This window comes from Trichosurus vulpecula, chromosome 7, assembly GCF_011100635.1.
Source record: "Trichosurus vulpecula isolate mTriVul1 chromosome 7, mTriVul1.pri, whole genome shotgun sequence".
Lineage (NCBI taxonomy): Eukaryota > Metazoa > Chordata > Mammalia > Diprotodontia > Phalangeridae > Trichosurus > Trichosurus vulpecula.
The window spans coordinates 26,595,445-26,615,106 of NC_050579.1; the positions used below are offsets into that span (position 1 = coordinate 26,595,445).

The window sequence follows — 19,662 nt, forward strand, 5'->3', positions numbered from 1 at the left end:
GGCAGAGGTAATTTACATGGTGTACCGCAACCCCCCCCCCCCAACAGAGTATAAGCTTCTTGAGGGCAAGGATTGATTTCTTACTTTGTATGGTGTTATTGGCACCTATAACACACGATAGATGCTGAAATGCCTGTTGGATTGCTTTGGATTCTTGGCCTATCTTTTCTACAAAATCTATCTCCTGGGGGTTGGTGAGTGGTCATCATTATTGAAAAGGCTTCTTGGATCAGCCGAGATGGAAGCGAACATTGTAACAGATCAGGAGGGTCGGATCAGAGGCCTTGACGCTCTCATACATGCCCTTTTTCTTCTCCGTCTCAGTTTAGCTATACTTTGGAGAAAAATGGATCCACCATTTCATCTGTGTATACTTTCTCCACCCATGTGGTTCATAGCTCCTCTGTGCCTTGGTGTTTCCTGGAGAGGCAGCTAAGTTTGTGCTGCATGGAATAGAGTTTTAGGTCTGGCATCAGGAAGACCTGATTTCAGATCCAACCTCAGACACTTCCTAGCTATGCGACCACGGGCGAGACACAGTTTCCCCATCTGTAAAATGGGAATGATATATAATAACGCCTACCTCCCAGGATTGTTGTAAGGATCCAGTGAGATAATAAATGTAAAATGCTTAGCACACTGCCTAGCATGTAGTAGACACCATATCAGTCCTAGTTATAATTAATACTTATCATTAGAGTGGAAGTGTCAGGAAAGGGATAAAAAAATACTGGGCTTAGAGTTAGGATGTCCTGTGTTCAAACCCTATCACTCTTACTAGGTGTGTGATCATGGACAGGACCCTTAACTTTTCTAGCTTTATTTTTCTCCTTTGTAAAAGAAATGATGGTAACATCTACTCCCTGGAATTGTCAGAGGTTCAAATGAGATAATGTATGTTAAACCCTTTGTAAACTTCTCAGATTGCTATTATAAATGGCATTTGTGATTATGAATTGTTATTTGCGTTTTTATTATTGTATTATATTGCTTGCTATCATTATTCCTAGCTGGTTTGCCTAAGGATCATCATGTTTTGGGCTACAAAGGGACCACAGGAATTTTGTAATCCAAATTCTTCCATTTTATAGATAGTAACTGAGGCCTTAGAAATAATGAACTTAAGATCCCACAGAGAGCAGGAAACAAGCTTGAGATGTTATAGTCTTTGATTCCCAAACTCCTTCTGTCTGCCCTTCTCTGTCTCTTACTGTGTGGTTCTCCAATGGAGCTTCTCAGGGAGCAGAACCTAGCAGTGGGGAGGTGGGGAGGGGAGGGGAGGGGAAGGAAGAATTGCTGGGAGAGGGAACTTGGTTTATAAAGAGGGGAAGATGGTTTTTCCATCTGATCAGTAACTGTGTTTCAAGAGCCTCATGTGTCTAAGAAGCAGTCCCCTGTATTTGCTTTCTTCATACTTTCCCCATGTGTTCTCAGTTGAAGTTTCTGGTTTGACTTGTGTGTCCAAACATTGGAACAAGGGCAAGTCATTTGCCAAGGTGGATCGGAGCTGTGGTTTCTAACTTTTGGCAGAGGCTGGATCTTGTTTCCTTTGGAGTCCAAGGTAGATCCACTCAGGGATCTCCTCTGCAGGATTCTCCCATCCCTTCTCACAGGAATGCTCATATTTTCAAGAGAAGTGGTAGATATGAGGTTGTCCCCAGTGTAGCCTCTGATGGTACAGAAGACATTCTGCAGATGAAACTTAGGAAACTGAGCTGAATAATTGACACTTGCAGATAAGCTGATTATATTGGAAATCACAGGTTCTTAACTTGGGGTCAGTGGGCCCCAGTTAGATTTTTGAGGGGTTTATAAACTTGGACAGGAAAAAATAGGACACGTTTGCTTAATATAATCACTTTCCTTTGTAATCTTCCATCCATATGCATTTATAAATATGATTCTGAGAAGGGGTCTATTCCAAAAAGGTGGATAGGGCTCCTTTTCTGCCAGAGAGTTTTTCAGTACAAGCCAAATAAACCTGTGTAACTCTAGTGCAGATAGAGGGAGAAGGGGGGGAAGGAGGCCAGGGCTTTTGAGGCTCATCAGGTTGCTTGGCCTTACACCCCCTCCCCATTCACCCTCCCTTTCCCCTTCCCTTCTCTTCCCTTCCCTTTTTTCTTCTTTCCATTTCTCATTGATGTGTGTTAAGTCATCAGTGCTAGAGGTGTTTAGATTAAGGAGGCCTGGGGGTGTTGCATTTGGATTGGAAGAGGCAGGAGATGCTCTTCTTCTGTTCCCCTTCTCTTTCTTTCGCCCTCTTTCCTCCCCCTTTTCTCACCTCCCATCTCTTCTCTCTGCTCCTTCAATCTCATTCCTCTTTATTCTTCCCTCCCCTCCCCCTATTTCCCCTTTCCTCTCCTCTTCCCCTCTTTCCCTTCATCCGTCTGATCTCCTCTCCTGATCTCACTCTTTCTTCTACAAAGACAAGAACATGTTGAGAGCTGGAAAGGACCTCAGAGGCCAACTACTACAAAGCTGTCAAGGAAAACGAAGCCCGGAGACATGTCCCTTCTCCTCACCTCCTGTCCTCCCTCCCCCCTCTTTGGGAGAGCCTCCTGTGAGGGTCTTGGCTGGTCAGAAAACTCTCTAGTATGTTTGTAATGAGCAGAGAGGCCTGTTAGTCTATCTAGGAAGACCAAGCAGTCGAAAGAGGGACAGATGGTGAAGAAGTCAGACTGATAGGGTGGAGGAAATTAGGTCCCACTGAGCATTGCTGCTAGCCTAGAGCCAGTACAGCTGTTTTACAGACCACTGAATGTTTGTGCTGGCCATAGGTTTATTTGGATGCGTCTACCAGGTTGGCTGTGGACACACAGAATTTTTTTTCTCTATGTTTATATGTTAAACAGCTAGACTATTCATGAGGGTGCTTGTTAGGGGTATGGAGGAGAAGAGGCATGAGATCCATTTTCCAAGCTAAGTCTTCTGCCCTGAAGATAATGCCTTCCCTCTCATTTTAAGGTGGAGAGGTTCTTGCTCCAGTGCACTCTCTGTCTCTCTCTCTCTCTGTCTGTCTCTCTCTGTCTCTCTTCTCTCTCTCCTCTCCCCACCCCCACTCCCATGGTCACATGATTGGTTTGTACCTCTGTCCCTATTATTCTGGTGATTGGAGTCTTCCCTCTCCCTGCCCAGAAATCTCCAGCTTGACAAGTTGCTAAAGATTTCGTTCTGCCAAGGATTCTGGGCAGTGAGAGCCTGCAGAGGTCTTATAAAATACCACCCCCTCCCCTAATGTGCGCCATTTTTTTTAGGCCTTGCCAAATAGGACTTTGAGACAAAGCCCAGACTAGCGGGGGCTCTTCCACTCCCTGCCTGGTCATCAGAATCCCAGTTGAAGTGAGCTCAATTTAAATTCCTGTTTGGAGCATCATTCCAGCTTCGATCCCAAACATGGCTGGGATCTATTTCTTTGGGCCGGGATGCCTGGCTTTCTTACTGGAGTAGCAATGGCCAGGTGAAATTTATTTCCCCAAGTGTCGGTTCTGTCTCACCGGCAAAAAATGCACAAGGCCAAGGAGAACATCTGTGTGTTGTTAAGTCACATTTGCTGCATTTGGCATTGTTAGTGCTTCCCCTTTATGTATACGGGGCCTGTATATTTGTTTTAAAAGGAGGAAAATCAAGTTGTTGGCTATTTAATTTTGCACTATTACGGACTTTGTCAAGATCAAGGAAAACATTCACCTTTAGGTGGGCTGGATGCCCAGGTCACTTTCCAGATTTTCACTGCTTTCTGGTTTGCCTCTCTCACCCCCCAAAACATTTTTACTTGAGTGTTGGGGGGCTGCTTTGCTGTCTTTTCTTATCTTTGAGCCATTGACCTTCTGACCAGATATATCAAAGCTGGTGCGTCCCAGAACAAGACAAGCTAAAGGGAGTTTTTGAATTGAGTGGTTGGGGCTTGGAGTTTGTTTGGGAAGTGGTGGTGGGTGGGATTTTCCCCTGCTTCTCTTCATCTATACTTATAAATCATTGCCCATGATTTTGTCTCTTTTCCTTCCTCTATGCAGATCCAGAGTTAGGCGTTGGCACGCTAACTGAAAATGACACCCAGGATGCAGGGCCCGTTGTCCCGAAGATATCGGGATTAGAAAGGAGCCAGGAGAAGAGCCAGGACAGTTGCAAGGAGCCCATCTTTGAGCCTGTGGTGCCTAAAGACCCCTGTCCTCAGGCAGCTCAGCCAGAGCCTCAGCTTCAGGCCCCATCCCCAGGCCCGGGCCCTGTCCTGCTTCAGCGCTCAGAAGTTCTTCCTCAGCCGCCACCTCAGGCTCCTCAGCCACCACAGGCCCCTCCAGAAACCCAGCTACAGCCTCCCCCTCAGCCTCAAGTACAGCGGCCGGCCAGGCCACAGTCATCCACCCAGACTGTTCACCAAAGCCTCCCCTCGGTGCAGCCGCACCCCTCATCTCAGAACCTCTCCCAGCCGTTATCTGCTTATAACAGCAGCAGCCTAAGCCTCAACAGCTTGAGGTGAGCCAGATGGTTCGGCATGCTGCCCCGCTGATCTGGGCTGGGCATTGAGCTCTTCCTTGGGAGCTAGCGAGGAGGGTTTGGGAAATCCCAAAGTGATGGGAGCCATTGCTCCTGGGAAGGGGCTTGGCCTTTCAATGAAGAAGAGAGCTTCCCAGAGTCAGAAGTTAGAAGAAGGAAGAGAACGTGGGTGGTGGAGAGAGGGTGTTTCCTGGAACCAAGAATCAGGGACAAGTCATCCTTTTGGAAGGAAGAAAGAGGCAAGGGAAGGAGAGAGTGAAAGAAATAGATGGGTGGTTATAAGACTAAGGAAACCTAGTCCATCAGTTTGGGGAAGGAGAACATCAAAGTCTGTTAGATAACAACACACATTTATTAAAGGAACAGAACACCAAGCTGGATGTAAAGAATTGGAAATGACTGAGGGGGTTTCTTCACTTCAGGGGCATATGGCATTATAGTTTAAGCTAAAACAGACATTAGAGACCATTTGGTCTAACTTGCTGATTTTACAGGAAAGGAATTTGAGATGCAGGAGATTATGTGACATATAGGATCATAGCTCTTGAGTTTGAAGGGACTTCAGTCTACCAGATCCAACCTTTGCTATTTTCCTTCCTTCCTCCCTTTCCTTCTTCCCTTTCCTTCTTCCCTTTCCTTCTTCCTTTTCCTTCCTCCCTCCCTCCCTCCATCCCTTTCTCCCTCCCTCCCTTCCTTCCTCCCTTTCTTCCCTTTCTCCCTCCCTCCCTTCTTCTTTCTTTCCTCCTTCCTTCCTTCCTTCCTCCCTCCTTCCTTCCTTCCTCCCTCCTTCCCTCCCTCCCACCCTTCCTTCTTTTCCTTCCTTCCTCCTTTCTCTCTCTCTCTTTTTCCTCCTTCCCTCCTCCTCTTTTCTCCCTTTCACCCTTCCTTCCTTTCTTGAAGCAGAAGCTGAGGCCCGAAGAGGTTAGGTGACTTAATCAAGGTCACACAGATACTAAGCATCAGAGGTGAAATTTGGACCCAGGTCTTTTGATTCCAGAGTCAATGTCCTTTCCACTGGTCAGTGGTGCCTGGCTATCAAAAACGTTTGCTGATTTTACAGGCATGGAAAGATTTGGCATCTGAGTGTTATTCTTTAGAGGGTTGAGTTTTGGTGGGTTTTTTTGTCTGTTTTGTTTTAAATGATGATTCCATTTTCTTGGGTGGGTTCTAACAAGAGGGGACCAGGGAAGAGAAGAGTCATTGAAAGCCCCAGTTCTATTCAGTCCTACGTTTGTTGAATTGTAAGAGAAAGGGTTGTGTGGGTACGTGTGGGTTTTTTTTTTTTAATAAAATCACAAAGGGAAGGGGAGTAGACAGTCAGCGGGAGTTGATTCTGAGGGTTTTCATAGGAAGGAACCCAGCATACTCCTGATTATTCAAGAGGTCACAATTATCACACCGGGTATGAATGTGAGTGAGTGCGTGTGTGCACCACATGCGTGTGTGGCGTCTGGTGTTTTCTCAGAGTGTCTTCACCTCCGTGTTGCCACTTCTCCCTCCCAGCAGGCCTTTTCCAAAGGGTAGGCTCCAACAAGCAGTGGAAAGATGCTTGATTTGGAATCAGAGGACCTAGTTCAAATCCTGGCTCTCTGTGTAACCCCAAACAATTCTTTTAAAACTTCCTTTGCCCAAATTTCCTTACCGGTGAAAGGAGGAACTTGAAATGACTGGCCTCTGAGTTCTTCTAAAGCTCTGAGTCTGTGAATTCTTAGTCTCTGTATTTTTTTTCACTGCCATCGAGTTTGTGGGTTATCAACACAGTCTTGGATTTCTCCTCCTTTGAGCTGGCCACTGGACAAGGTGGAAATTTTTTCACTCTTTGGCCTTGTACAACTCCCTGTGTGGATTTCACAGGGCAAAAAGCAGCATTAGGGCTGGTTTCAGGTCCTGGACACCTGGGGGCAGTTGTGGCTGATGACTGTGTGGTCTGAGAAGTGTCCAGGGGGCCGTGGGGTTTCATCCATCATTTCAAGTCGTGATGTTGCCATTTAGAGGAGCCCAGATTTGGATGAAGTGTCTTGCCTGGTAAGAGGTTGTATAGTGTAGTACAGAGAGAAGTCAGCTTTGGTCAGGAAGATCTAGATTCAGGTCCTGCTTCTTACAGGCACTGGATGTATGGCCTTAGACAAGTCACTTAACTTCTCAGCTCCCCAGGTAACTTATGATAAAAGTTGCAAAGAAAGGTGCTAACCTATCCCAGTGACATTATGACTGTGAGAGAGATTGAGAGAGAAACACAGAGAGCAGAGACAGGGAGCAAGGGGGAGAGGAAGAGGGTTCCGTAGTGTGGGCAGGAGCAAGAGGGACAAATTGTTAGTAGGGGATGGAAATAATGGTTTAAAAAAATAACGAATTGCTTATGCTTTTTCTTTTTCTTTTTTGTAATCTATATCTTCTTTTCTCCCCCCAACAGCAGTAGCAGAAGTAGTACGCCTGCGAAGAGTCAGCCCCCACAGTCTCACCTGTCCCACCATCCCTCCGCCTCCCCCTTCCCCCTGTCTCTCCCCAGCCACAGCCCCCTCCACAGCTTCACACCCACCCTCCAGCCCCCTGCCCACTCTCATCACCCCAATATGTTTGCCCCGCCCACGGCTTTGCCTCCTCCTCCTCCATTGACATCAGGGACTCTGCAGGTTCCTGGACACCCAGGAGGGAGCACTTACTCAGGTAGGAACCAGATGTGGCCGTCGCTGCCCTGAACCTGCGTGGATGGTCAGAGTGGTGGGTGTTCCAGCCCAAGGGCATCAGGACGGATTGGGAAAGCGGGTTCATTTAAATCACATTTTTAACTCAAATACATCTGGGTCTGCTCGTCAGTCCATCAACCAACCAGCATCTAAGTAGAAGGAGGGAATATATTGAAGTGCTAAGGATACACAGACATACATGAAATATGCGGCTTACGGTCTACTGTTCATCTGTAAGTTGACTCATTGTATCCAGATTTGTGGCAGAATTTTTTTTCCTTCCCTTCTAATGTTTTCGAGGTGTCAGTCACCTTCCTTTTTGGGTGAGAACCAACTGCACTGTACCAGTAACACCAATTTAAAGTAAGGGAAGGAAAAGAACTAAAATTAGCATGTATAGAGCCCCTACTATGTGCCAGGCACTGTGCTAATAAATAAGCACTTTATAAAATATTATAAATACTCACAAATGTTACAAATATGTATATTTACATATAGCATATTATTTACATTATTTATAATAAATTATATCTAATACATATGCTGTAGAGTATAGCCTATATAACTATATATTATAATATATAACTAAATACACATAAATAATAACCCACCTATGAGGTAAGGGCTGTTATTATCCCTATTTTACAGCCAAGGAAACTGAGTCAGAGAGGTTAAGTAGACATTTAGTCCCTAAAAAAGAGTCCACAGGACTGGCTCCATTGACAACTCCACTGACCAATCAGCAAACACTGACGTTCCGACTATCGTGGGCAGCGGGCGTACAAGCGCAGCCTCTGCCTTTAGAGAGGTCCAGAAACAAGGTGTCCCCCATTCTGTTCCTCATCTTCTTTTCCAGAGCAAGACCTCCTACGTCAGGAATTGAACACACGTTTTCTGGCCTCTCAGAGTGCTGACCGCGGGGCATCCCTCGGCCCTCCACCCTACCTGAGGACTGAGTTTCATCAGCATCAGCACCAGCACCAACACACGCACCAACACACGCACCAGCACACCTTCACGCCCTTCCCACACGCCATCCCACCCACGGCCATCATGCCGACGCCAGCACCGCCCATGGTGCGTACCCCAGGCAGAAATGTGAGGATAAGTAGAGGGCAACTCTATTCTCTATTCTACTCTCGACTTTGTCATGGGGCCTGGGTGGGGGGCTTGGTTGTGAATGGTCGGGCAGGGGTAGAAGTGGGGTTATTATGGGAGATTCATTTGCCTCTACTGGGAATCATTCTCTCCAGAGAGAACAGAATCCTTTCCTCTTAAGGAAAGGAGGAGGCTTGATTGATCTCAACTTGGCTTGAAACTAGAAGCTTTATTCCAGACCTAATTGTCTGGATCAGTGGCTGCTCCAAACCCCTCTTCTGTCTACTTACTCGCAGCTCCTTAAAAGTGTGCTCATCTTTATTTGGGAGCCTTGAGGGTACTGTCCCCACATTTGACGGGACCTACCTTTTGGTTTATACTTGCACTGCCCACGACTAGCGATGGTTGCATTTCTTCAAAGGAGGGATGAGGGAGAAGGAGCCCCATCGGACCAGCTCCTGGTTCCATTGAGGGCATACCTGTTTTCCTCATTCCCCATTCTTACTCTGAGGATAGCTATCAGACTAAAAAAAATGGATAAGACTGGAGGGGAGGTAAATCAGTATTCATCCCAGCCAGAAAGTGGCCTAGGCAAGGCAAGGTGTTTCACAGTAAGGAAGAGAGCCTTCAGTTCTGTGGCAGGAGCTTGCACAAAGCAGGACGTCTTCTCCTCTTCCACAAGTGACCAGGCCTGGCCACTTTGATTTTGTTCATGTTGAAAAGCCCAGAGCTATGCATTGCAAATCTTTAAATCCAGCCAGTGGGAAACCTACTTGTATCTGCTTATATCGAAATGAATGCATTTGCTTTCTTGTTTTTAACCATGTAATTACATTGAGGAATGTCACAGACAATCAGTGTGGCGGGGATAGCCCTAAATTCAGCAACAAAAGGGTTTCAAACAAATTTACTCTTTTGTTGTTTATCTAAGCCTTTTTCCCCCTTCTTTGCAAAATTGAGTTAGACTTTTAAAAAAAAGAAAGAAGAGAACAAATTTCACAGGTGTTCCTTAGCAGGTTTTAGAAATGGGAAGCAGAAAATTCCCACCCTGCAACATTATGAGAAAACACTGTCAATTTAATCAGGTTTATTTAAGTTAACAATCATGTCGGTACTTCTCCAGGTAAAATGAAATTCTCATCAGGTGTCCTTTCATGGGCTTCTTTTACTGGGAAGCCGTTTTCAGCAATCTTCCACATCATGGGAGATGACTTAGAGGCATTTCAAAGATGATAATACTATTTAGAGGAAATGATAGAATCCTTCTGGTGGCTTACTCAGGAGAGGGTATATAAGGCCTTTCTAGAATTGCTGGGTTTGAGCTTAACTTGGGCCAGGAGCAATGGAATCCCTAGCTTTTCCACAGAGGAGAATGTGGGAAAGTCCGGGGCACCAAGCAAAACTCCCTCTGGCTTCTCCCCAAAAAATCGCCTCCATTCTCTTTGGTGTAGAGATCTGGTCTGTTCTTACTCATTAAATAGATGGGCTGAGTAAGCAGGAAATCACTGGATTGGCTCAAACTTGCATCTAACGTCCACTGGCCCCCACTCAGTTGTTAAACGGTCCCATGACACTAGCTCGAGTAAAGTCAACAAGCATTTATTGAGTGCAGGGTATATTGGAGCCAGCTCATACCACTCATCAAAGCCTGTTGTTAAATATTTAGCATGAACACTTTCACCTTGGAAATCATTAAACTCTGCAAATTAGGGCTTGATTTATTGTTTTGTTGATTGTCTAGCTTTAAGAAAGCAATGGAGGAAATGGTAAATGCAAATTAAACTTTTAAAAGTGTCATGGGCAGAGTCTTTTTCTTTTTTTTGGAGAGCTGGTTATTAAATATTTACCAGCATGCCCTTGTTTAAATACCTACTGTGTGCTGGTCACTGTACTAATTTCTGGGGATATAAAGAAAGGCCAAAAAACAGTCTCTGCCATTGAGTTCCCAGTCTCGTGGGGGTAAACAGTGCAGACTATCAGAAAGGTTTAATGTCAGGTGGGATGACTAAATTATTTGTTATTGAATGACTGATAAAGTCTAGAGAAGATAAGCATCTAGATCAATGACCAGCCAGGTGAAGAAGCTACGGACACCGATGCAGAAACACAAAATAACTAGGTTTTGCTTTGATTCTTTTACAGTTTGACAAATATCCTACAAAAGTTGACCCCTTCTACCGTCACAGTGTGAGTTCACCTTGCCGTATCTGTGTTGAATGTCCCTGCGTGTTTCCCTTGTTAGCACTGAAGCCATCCCATCCCTAAATGGCCAGGAATGCATTCACTGCTGCTCCTGGGCTTTTTTTGTACCTGCTGTTTGGGTTGCTTGCTTTTTGTTGTTTGTCTCTTCTTCTGGTGCTTTGTTTTGGGGGAAAGGATGCAGTATCAGCTCTAAATCAAAAGATCAGGGTGGGGGGGGGGGAGGAGGGAGCTGTCTGCTGCTTTTGAGCAAGGCCAAGCTGACTCCAAAGGTCAGCGTGGAAGTGGCAAGCTTGTCACCATGTGAAAAGGAGGATAAATTTTTCTTTGATTAATCATGATTTCAGCAGGATCAGAAATCACCTAATTGATTTCATAGGAAATCAGGAATTGTGTTTACACAGGCCCTTCAGGTGTTAGATGGGGACTCTTTCTGCCAGATACAAAGTCTCCAGTGTGTCCAAGGTTTCACTCTTTTCCAAAAGTAATTTCTCATCCTTTTGGCTGAATGAGGAAGGCTCTTGCTCGTAGCCACCATAGGAAGTGGTTCCGTTGTAGTTGGATGTCAGAGCATTGTTTAGAGAAGGGAAATACAAAGAATGTTATTGTTGGCTAAAACAAAGGAGCTTTTATAAGTGAATGACACCGGAGAGAAAGTGGAATTTGTTCTGGGTTAAGGCATATGGTCTGAGCCGTGAGTTGACAGCTGCCTGAGTTCCAAAATTGGTGACCTCCAAAGGCCAGGGCTGGGTAGGGGATGTGGAATGTGAGCAGCTGATCATGATGTTTTGATTAAGGGATGGATACTGCATCATCTCATCTGAAAAGGGTGCCGGTTGCTTGTCTCTTTAGCCTTTTTTTCTTTTGCTTTGAAATGGGACTTCCCCTCCCCCAGCGCTCCCCCACCCCCACCACTATAGCTCCACATTCTGTGTTTATGGAGATTTTGATTTGCTGTTTTCAAATATTTTTATTTCTGCCCTTGGTATTTCTTGCTGTCTCATAGATGCGTCAGTTAGTAAGGGAGCTGAGTGTATTAGTTCAGAGATGCTGATCTCAGATGACAGAAGATGGGATGTGGGAGGTAGATGAAATTTTTTAAAATGGTCAACATGGTCAGTCTCTCAAGAATTAGAACTCATAATAATATCCAGCATTTTTATAACACTAGACTTTGCTAAGCACTTTACAAACATCTTGATCCTCACAACAACTCTGGGATGTAGGTACTAACAGGTTAAGTGACTTGCCCAAGGAGGGGGTCACACAGCTAGTGAAGTTCTGTTATTATCCCCCCTTTACAGATAAGGCACTTGAGGCAAACAGGTTAAGTGACTTGCTCAAAAGGGGGGAGTCACGTGGCTAGTAAACATCTGAGACTAGATTGAAACTTCAGTCTCCTCGACCCTGGGCCCAGCCAGCTGCCTTTAGAAAACCCCTTACACTTTAGTGGTCAAGATCTCCAGATTGTGCTTGGCTAAGATGGTAAGAGAAAGGTTGATAAGAGAGGACCACAAAGTTAACCTTTCCTTCTGGGTCTTTGTCCGGCCTGCCTTGTTAACTTTTTTTATGGCCTTTCCTGGTATGTATTACCTGGTATCTAATCTTTTGTGTGCATGTTGACCTGGGCAAGTCAATTAAGCTCTTTTTGGATGAATTGTCCCCTCTATAAAAAGAGGAGTAATTTGGAGTGGAGGACCGCTTCTGATCCCTCGTAGCCCCAGATTTACTATCCTGTGATTCTGCTCACTCCCTGTGTGTGATGTAAGCATATGTCCCTTTACCTGTCTGGGCTCTCTGTTTCCTTGTTCTTAAAATAAATAAAGGTGTTTGACCACATGACTTCTAAGGGCCTCCCAGCTACAAATCTGCCATCCCTGTGGTCTATTAAAACTGAGATCTGGATAATAAGAGGAAAAAAATTGGTCATCAATAAACGTTTACTAAGGGCCTGTTATTAGAGTGAGGGTTATTTTGTTCCAGGCCCTATTGTAGGGTTAGCGGCAGGGAAACCACCCCTATTCGCAAAATGTGTGCATATATTCCTCTGTGTGTGTGTGTGTTTATATATAATATAAAGAAAATAAATACAAATAAGGTAGTTAGGGAGGGATGCTGCTATAATGGCACTGAGGGGCAGCATGGTGGAGCAGATAGGACACTCTCTGGGTAATCAAGAAGACCCAGATTTAAATCCCACCTCCAACAGTTACTATCTGTGACCTTGGGCAAGTCACAGCTTCTGGGCCTTGTTTGTAAAATGAAGGGGTTCAGTTCACTGGACTCCTTCCCTCTCTATATTTATGATTTGATGTCACTTAATTTCCATCAGCCTCAGTTTCCTCATCTGTAAAATGAAGAATTTGGATTCCATCCCTCTAAGGCCCCTTTTAGCCCCAAATCTGTAACCACAACGATAACTGGAGATATGGGATTTAGGGTCCCTACACCAGGGACTTCTTGGAGCCACTGTCCCCGTTCCCCCCCAACCCTTCATTTCTTATGGGTTTCTGGATTCCTGTCCTTGAAGCTAATCAAAGCAAAAATGATGTTCCTTGCTGATTTGCTTGTCTCATATCCTTTAGATGTCCATAGAGAAAGAACTTTATTGGTAGAAATTGGCAGCAGGGGGGTTGGGGGAGAAAAGAAGGTCCTGGAATAAGGCAGGATAATTAGCTGTATTCTGGGGGGAGCAGTAACGGAATAGCGTGGATGAAAAACTTGTCGAAAACATCTTTTTAAAAATAAATAAGGCCTCCTCTAAATACAGTCATTTAAAAAGAAACGCTCCTGCTTTAGGGTGACACGCATTTAATTGTCTTGCTTCTTACAATGTACAGTGGGAAAGTTATTTCATATTATAAACTCTGTATGGTCTAACTCGACACAGTGCTTCAATTTCCTTCCCGCTTTGGGGGATTAGGGCATTACGAGGGGAATTAGATGCAATACACTCGAGCTTCTAAAACACCATTTTCGACTTAAAAGTTGTTTTAAATGAGGGCACTTGGTTCCCAATCACTGTTTAAGTGGATTTAGTTCCATATCAATTAGGATGCAAAGTTTGCTGCTTCATTGAAGAGAGCAAGACAGAATGAAATAAGAAAAAGGAAAGAAGGTATGAGCCCTGAAAGTAGGGAAAAAAATGGAGAGCTGGCATGTTTCAATAGTTGCCTGGAAGCAGCCAACATATGGAAGTGAATTATTAATATAAGGCCTCGATTATCATGTATTTTTTACAGGTTATGTAACACAAGGCAGGAAGGAGGAGAGAGTCGTCTAAAGAGGCCTTTGACCAAGTAGCTGCAACCAGAGCATTAAATTCTCCCCAGATATTTGACTCAAAGCCCTGTTTTTATTTTACTTCCTTCTGAAATGAGTAGCCATCACCATCCCCCACAGTGGCATTCGACTGACGAGTGTGTAGAATTCTTCCAAGGACAATTTCATTGATTTTGTATCAAAATTTGTTAAGTACATAGGTTCGATATCCTTGTTTCGTAGTTGAGCAAATGGAGTCTGAGTGAGCCGACAGGCTTTTTAAAAACACTTTCTGTGGAGATAGAAAGGCAAAAAGGTAGTCCCTGCCCTCAGGGAGCTTCCAGTCAAGTCAGGGAAAACAATGTATAAATAAATAGATACACAGTAGGTGAAATTCATCTGAAATTAGTAGCTGGAGGGACCAGAAAAGACTTCTTCTAAAAGATGGATTTTGAAGGAAGCCAGGGAAACTGAGTTTCTTTCATACACTTTTGCTTTGAAAATTAAGAAAAAAATCATTTTTAATTTAAATTTTAAAATTGTTTAACAAAAATTTTAAATTTGTTGAAATGAAAAATTAAACATCATTTAATAAATAATTAAAATCATTTTAAATTTAATTTAAATTCTAAAATTGTTTAACAAAAATTTTAAATTTGTTGAAATGAAAAATTAAATATCATTTAATAAAAAATTAAAAATCATTTTAATGGTACCTATTGAGCTTAGCGAGTTGTTACAAGGCAGAGGAGGGGCACTGGGGAGAGGTTTGAGTCAAGATGGAGTGTCTTGTTGAGGAAGCTGAAAGCAGGCCAGTGTAATTGGATCCCACAGGGCTTGAGGAGAGAAAAGATCTAAGAAAATGACAAAGGTAAGAAGTAGCCAGGTTATGGAGAGCTTTGTGGACAGGGGAAGTTAAGTGACTTGGCCAAAATGACCCAGCTAATCAGTGGCATCTGGGATTAGTCCCCAGGTCTCATGACTGTCCACTGTGTCCTTACTCTGGGCCCCTTGGGTGTTGTGTTGGCCCTATTGGGTGCCATTTAAGTTAGCCATTCATTAAAGAAAATATGCCTCAGGACCACACGAATGGTCTTTTCTCCTCTTATCTTTGAATAGTTGGACCAATAACATTTCTTTTGTACCCTTGGGCTTTTAGAAGGCACCATTTAGAACTGACCCAGTGTGGTTTGGAAGCTGCTTGGTACAGTGGAAATCAGTCATCCAAGAAACAAGTATTTATTAAGCGCCTACTGTATACCAGGCACTTTTTTTAAGCTCTGGGGATACAAAGGGAGAAGCGAAGCAGCCTCTGCCATCATAGAGCTTAACCCTAAGTGGGAATACAAAGCACACACACACACGCACACACAATATCAGACAGTTAAATAGAAGCTACTTAGGGAGGGTACTAGCAGCTATGAGGAGCACACCTGGGTTCCAGTTTTGGCTTTGGTCTCAGCTCTTATGACTTTGGGCAGATCACTTAACATTCCTTCTTCTGTAAAAGAAAGGAGTTTGACTAGAGGGACTTTCACGGTCCCCTCCAGTTCCTAAATCTTACAGAGAAGACAAGCTTTGCATGTTGACCCAGACAGGTTTTTGATGTCTGAAACGCTTTGAAAACGAAAAGCAACGTTTAAAAATCAGGCTTATTTTAAGCCTGTATTTTGTAGAGGTGTACCTCCCTTCTCCTACCGGTTTCAATCTTGTTGGAGAATGGGTGGACTTCATTAAAAAAAAAACAAACTATAGTAAATGTGTTTCTTCCAGAAATATTTATCATCATGTTGGGGAATTAAATTGTCCTCAGTGTCAGCCAGTCCACCAGAATAAGCTAATGAAGCAAGAATTGTGAATATTTTCTCATTTCCTAGAGAAACTATTAAAAATCTAAAGTACTAATTGAGTTTTAATGGTATAAAATCCTGGAACTCATAAAGACTTGCTTCTTTCTTGCTTTTTTTTTAATTAACTTGTAATTTTCTGGGCATCTTATTTGGCTCAGCACCCCCTCCCGCCCCCCCTTTTGATACGCATTAACATCTCTAACCATTTAGGACTTCTATCCAATTTAACAATTAATAATTAGAAAAGCTCCCTTCGTAATGATGGCCTCATCCGGGACATCATTTGTTGGCTGATTAATTCTGAACTACTTTTAACTTGTTAAAGTTGAACATTCATGGCACATCTGTGTGCTCATTCCATGGGCTTCTTTGACTAATGGCACTGAACAGAGTTTACTAGTTTGCTTTGCTAATGTCTAAGTCATTCTCTGTGTGTGGGAGGAGGGTTTGAGGGTATCCATTGGCTTTGGCAAACCTTCTGTTCAAATCCTTTCCTTTTCTCCCCCTTGTCTTTGGCTTGTAGCTGTTTCATTCATATCCTCCTGCTGTCTCGGGCATCCCCCCTATGATCCCACCTACTGGTCCCTTTGGGTCCCTTCAAGGAGCATTTCAGCCTAAGGTAAGAAACCAATTTATGAGCGTACACACAACAGGTCAGTATTAAGGTCTGGAAGCAGGCTGGTATTTGACCCTTCTGGCAGCTAGGGCCCTTGGGGCTCAGCTACAAAGATTTTGTTCACATATAGCCAGCAAAACCCTTAACCTATAACATTTCATGACCACCTGATTTCTTTTGGGGCAGGCTGCAATAGTCTCTGAAATATATCTTCTGTAAATATCATGGCGACCTAGCTTCTTATGAGAAACTTCTTATAAAAGTCCATCTGAAAGATATCAGTCAGTCCAAAAAAGTCAACAATTTATTGTTTCTACTATGTGCCAGGTACTTGGAATAAAAAAATAAAATTAAAAAATTAAAAAAAAACAAAGCAGACCCTCCCCTCAAGGACCTTAAATTCTATCCATCAATTAATTAATGAACAAATGTCCCTGCTATGTACCAGGCACCGCAGTTGCAAAGACAAAAGTGAAATAATCTTTGCCCTTATTAAGAGCTTATTAAACGTGCTAATCTCTGGAGACACTGAGACATAAAAGGAATCAGGTCCTGCCCTTGAGTTTATGTTCTAATAGAGGGGACAAGTTATACATACAGAGGTCAATGTAAGAGACATACAGGATAGACACAAGGTAATTTGGAGAGAGGAAGAAGGATACTAAGGGAATTGAAGACAGCTCATGGAGAAGATGGTCCTTGGTGGAATTTGTTTTTAATGGATAGTCTGTTAAATAGAGAAGATGCCCCAGCCCAGACCCATTCCGTCACGCACTTCATCAACCCCACTTTGTTTCTGCTACATTTCCAAGCATGGAAATGTGCAAGGCTGCATTCTGACATGGTTGGTTACCACCTTGGCATGTGAATGAGCCTTTGCTGCCCTGCCCATGGCTATCTCCATTCAGGAGCTGGCATTAGGGAGGAGAATGAGCGTGGTGGATCAATACAACTTTTACTTGAACATAATTCCTTCCTTTCAAACATAGTTGTTTCCATGACTGAGTAGAAAATGAAGTCACCTTCTCACCTTGGTAGCTAGCCATTGTAAATTGAAAGTTGACCTTGCCATCCTTTAGCTCATTATGAGATTATAAAACAGAGACTTTTGTTCGGGTTTTTCTTGTCTTTGTACTTTCCTCCTCTTCCCTTCATTCCATGATGACCCTGAAGATTGGGGATGAGGAATCTCATGGATCCTGGGATCATAAAATCAGAGCTTGGAAGTGACCTAAGAGGCCATTGAGTCCGACCTCCTTTTACTGAGGCAGACAAAGCTTAAAAGAGCTTAAATTAAAGGACCATACACTACGTGTCTGAGGCAGGATTCAGACCCAGGTCCAAGTCCAAGAGCCAATCTATTCCAGGCTGCTGGTCAGTTTGGTTCCAGATTATGAGGGTATCACCATATTCCATCACGTTATTGCAGAATTTTAACACATATGTCAATCATTTAGTACCTGGGTGACCTTGGGCCAGTCATCCTCCTTGTTCTGTTTCCTCATTAGTAAATCTGGTCTAGTGACCACCAAAATCCTTTCAGCTCTAGATCTGGAACGTGTGAGATTTCCAAAAAAGAGTATGGTCCTAAAATTTTGAAACAAGAAATGAAAGGGTCAGTTATTAAGGCTCATTCTGTTTGCAGAGTAACACTTCTCCCAGAAGACTGCTTTTCCAAGGTCAGAGTTTTGCCAGCTGGCTTGATTAGGTCACAGTGGTTCACCTAACTGACCATGTCATGTATCTCATCCCCAAAGCATGCTCTTTGACACTGCCACTGGCTTCCCCAACTCCTCAGTCACCCCTCTAGGGAGCAACTTAGCCCCCACACGTATGTCCCTAAAACAGAGTACTAGGTCATTTAATAAATTAGTCCTTTTTTTCCCTCTTTTCCCTCACTTACAATTATCCAATCGCATTGAAAACTACATCTGTGCAAGGAAGTGTCTCTCCTGGTGTTGAAATAGGTCCTTCTAGGCCTTCTTACTGATTGAATATGTAGATTGCAGTTCATTAGTGGAGTTCTTCATATGTATGCTAATCAGGCTGTTAACAACTCTGTAGCTTAATTGTTAGTTGGGTTGCAGCTGATTTCTTTATTTTTTTTTAATCCCCTCCTCCCTCTCCAGCACTCCCCCTCTTTCTCCCTCCCTCGTAGGAAGGTTCAGTGCCCAGACTTAGGGGCTCCTTTTTCCAGACCAGTTCATTTCTTTGTATGGAGACAAAGACGCAGAACATTCTCTTTAAAAGAGGTACCTAGCATTATATATCCAGACATTCTAATTCATAAGAACATTAGATTTGGACTCAGAAAGACCTGAATCTAAATCCTGCTGTAGATGCTAGCTAAGGGACCCTGGGCTTCAGTCTGGTGATAGTAATTGGGGATGAAAGGGTGAGGAGACGATGATGATGATCTCACCTACCGTACAGGGTTGTCTAAGTATTAAATAAGAGAACTTTTGTAAAACACTTTACAAACCTTAGAGCGTTTTATAGATGTTAACTATTACTATTATATCCAGATCATTTGATCATAGGGATAATATTACTTATTCCTTCGATTCTTCCCTCCTCCCACTGCCCTCCGCATCCATCGCACCATTACAAAGAAATCCTTCTATGTGTGGGGGTAGGATGGGGTGGAGTGGGTGTGCTCTTCAAAGGGTGACACAGAGATGACAGTGATTATCGAGAGTTACTTATGAGCAATGGCAGGAATGGAAATGATTTACTCAGGAAGTCGAATTACTTTTAAATCATTTATATACTATTTAATGATCGAGCTGGGAGGTCCCCAAACCCAGTTTTCTTGTCTCATTTCCACCATTGCTAATGAGTGATTCCCGTGTGTGTGAATCCTGGCTGTTGTATGCCAGTTAAAATTCAGAACGTTAGCTCTCTAAATGTCTCTGAACCACTCTGAGGTTCTCTGATGGGAGACACCTGATATCGTAAATTGTTCTAATGCTCATTTAAGCATTTCTTGGACTTGTTTTGGTGATAAAGCAAAAAAAAAAAACCCAAGAAAGAAATAAGCCAATATATTAAGGAAAAGAATACTGTTTAGCAATTAGCTAAGAAGAAAAAACAATTTCAGCTTTAGCTTGTGAAAATTGTCAGTTTATCACTTTGGGGTTAAATGACTGAAGAATCCTCAATTCAAATCTTGGGTTCAAATACTGCTTCTGACACTTACCGCTTATGTGACCTTGGGCATGTATTCTACCTTTCTCAATTTCCTCATCTATAAAATGAAGGGATTGAGCCTAGGGTCCCTCTTGCCTCTAACTCTATGATCCTAGGGGTCTGTGATTTGCATTTCATTAAATTGGGTCACTTTTTCTGCTAACAAATTTGGTTTCATGCTAGCCTCCAAGAAGGCAGTCTCTGGAAGGCTTCTCAAAGATTATTTAATTTATATAAGAAATTAACTTAATAGATAACTATATGATCA

The 19,662-nt window shown here is 43.3% G+C and overlaps 1 protein-coding gene across 2 annotated transcripts in view; it reads left to right on the forward strand.

Moving 5' to 3' along the window:
- AUTS2 (activator of transcription and developmental regulator AUTS2) overlaps positions 1 to 19,662 on the forward strand; it is a 1,199,563-nt gene that overhangs the window by 1,153,772 nt on the left and 26,129 nt on the right. The window contains exons 7-11 of one of the 2 annotated variants that reach the window (XM_036768802.1): positions 4,014 to 4,473; positions 6,908 to 7,161; positions 8,038 to 8,258; positions 10,422 to 10,466; positions 16,113 to 16,208. In XM_036768802.1, the coding sequence (XP_036624697.1) occupies positions 4,014 to 4,473; positions 6,908 to 7,161; positions 8,038 to 8,258; positions 10,422 to 10,466; positions 16,113 to 16,208 (1,076 nt within the window). Of the gene's footprint in view, positions 1 to 4,013; positions 4,474 to 6,907; positions 7,162 to 8,037; positions 8,280 to 10,421; positions 10,467 to 16,112; positions 16,209 to 19,662 lie in introns of both variants that reach the window. The other variant, XM_036768803.1, reaches the window with a different exon arrangement.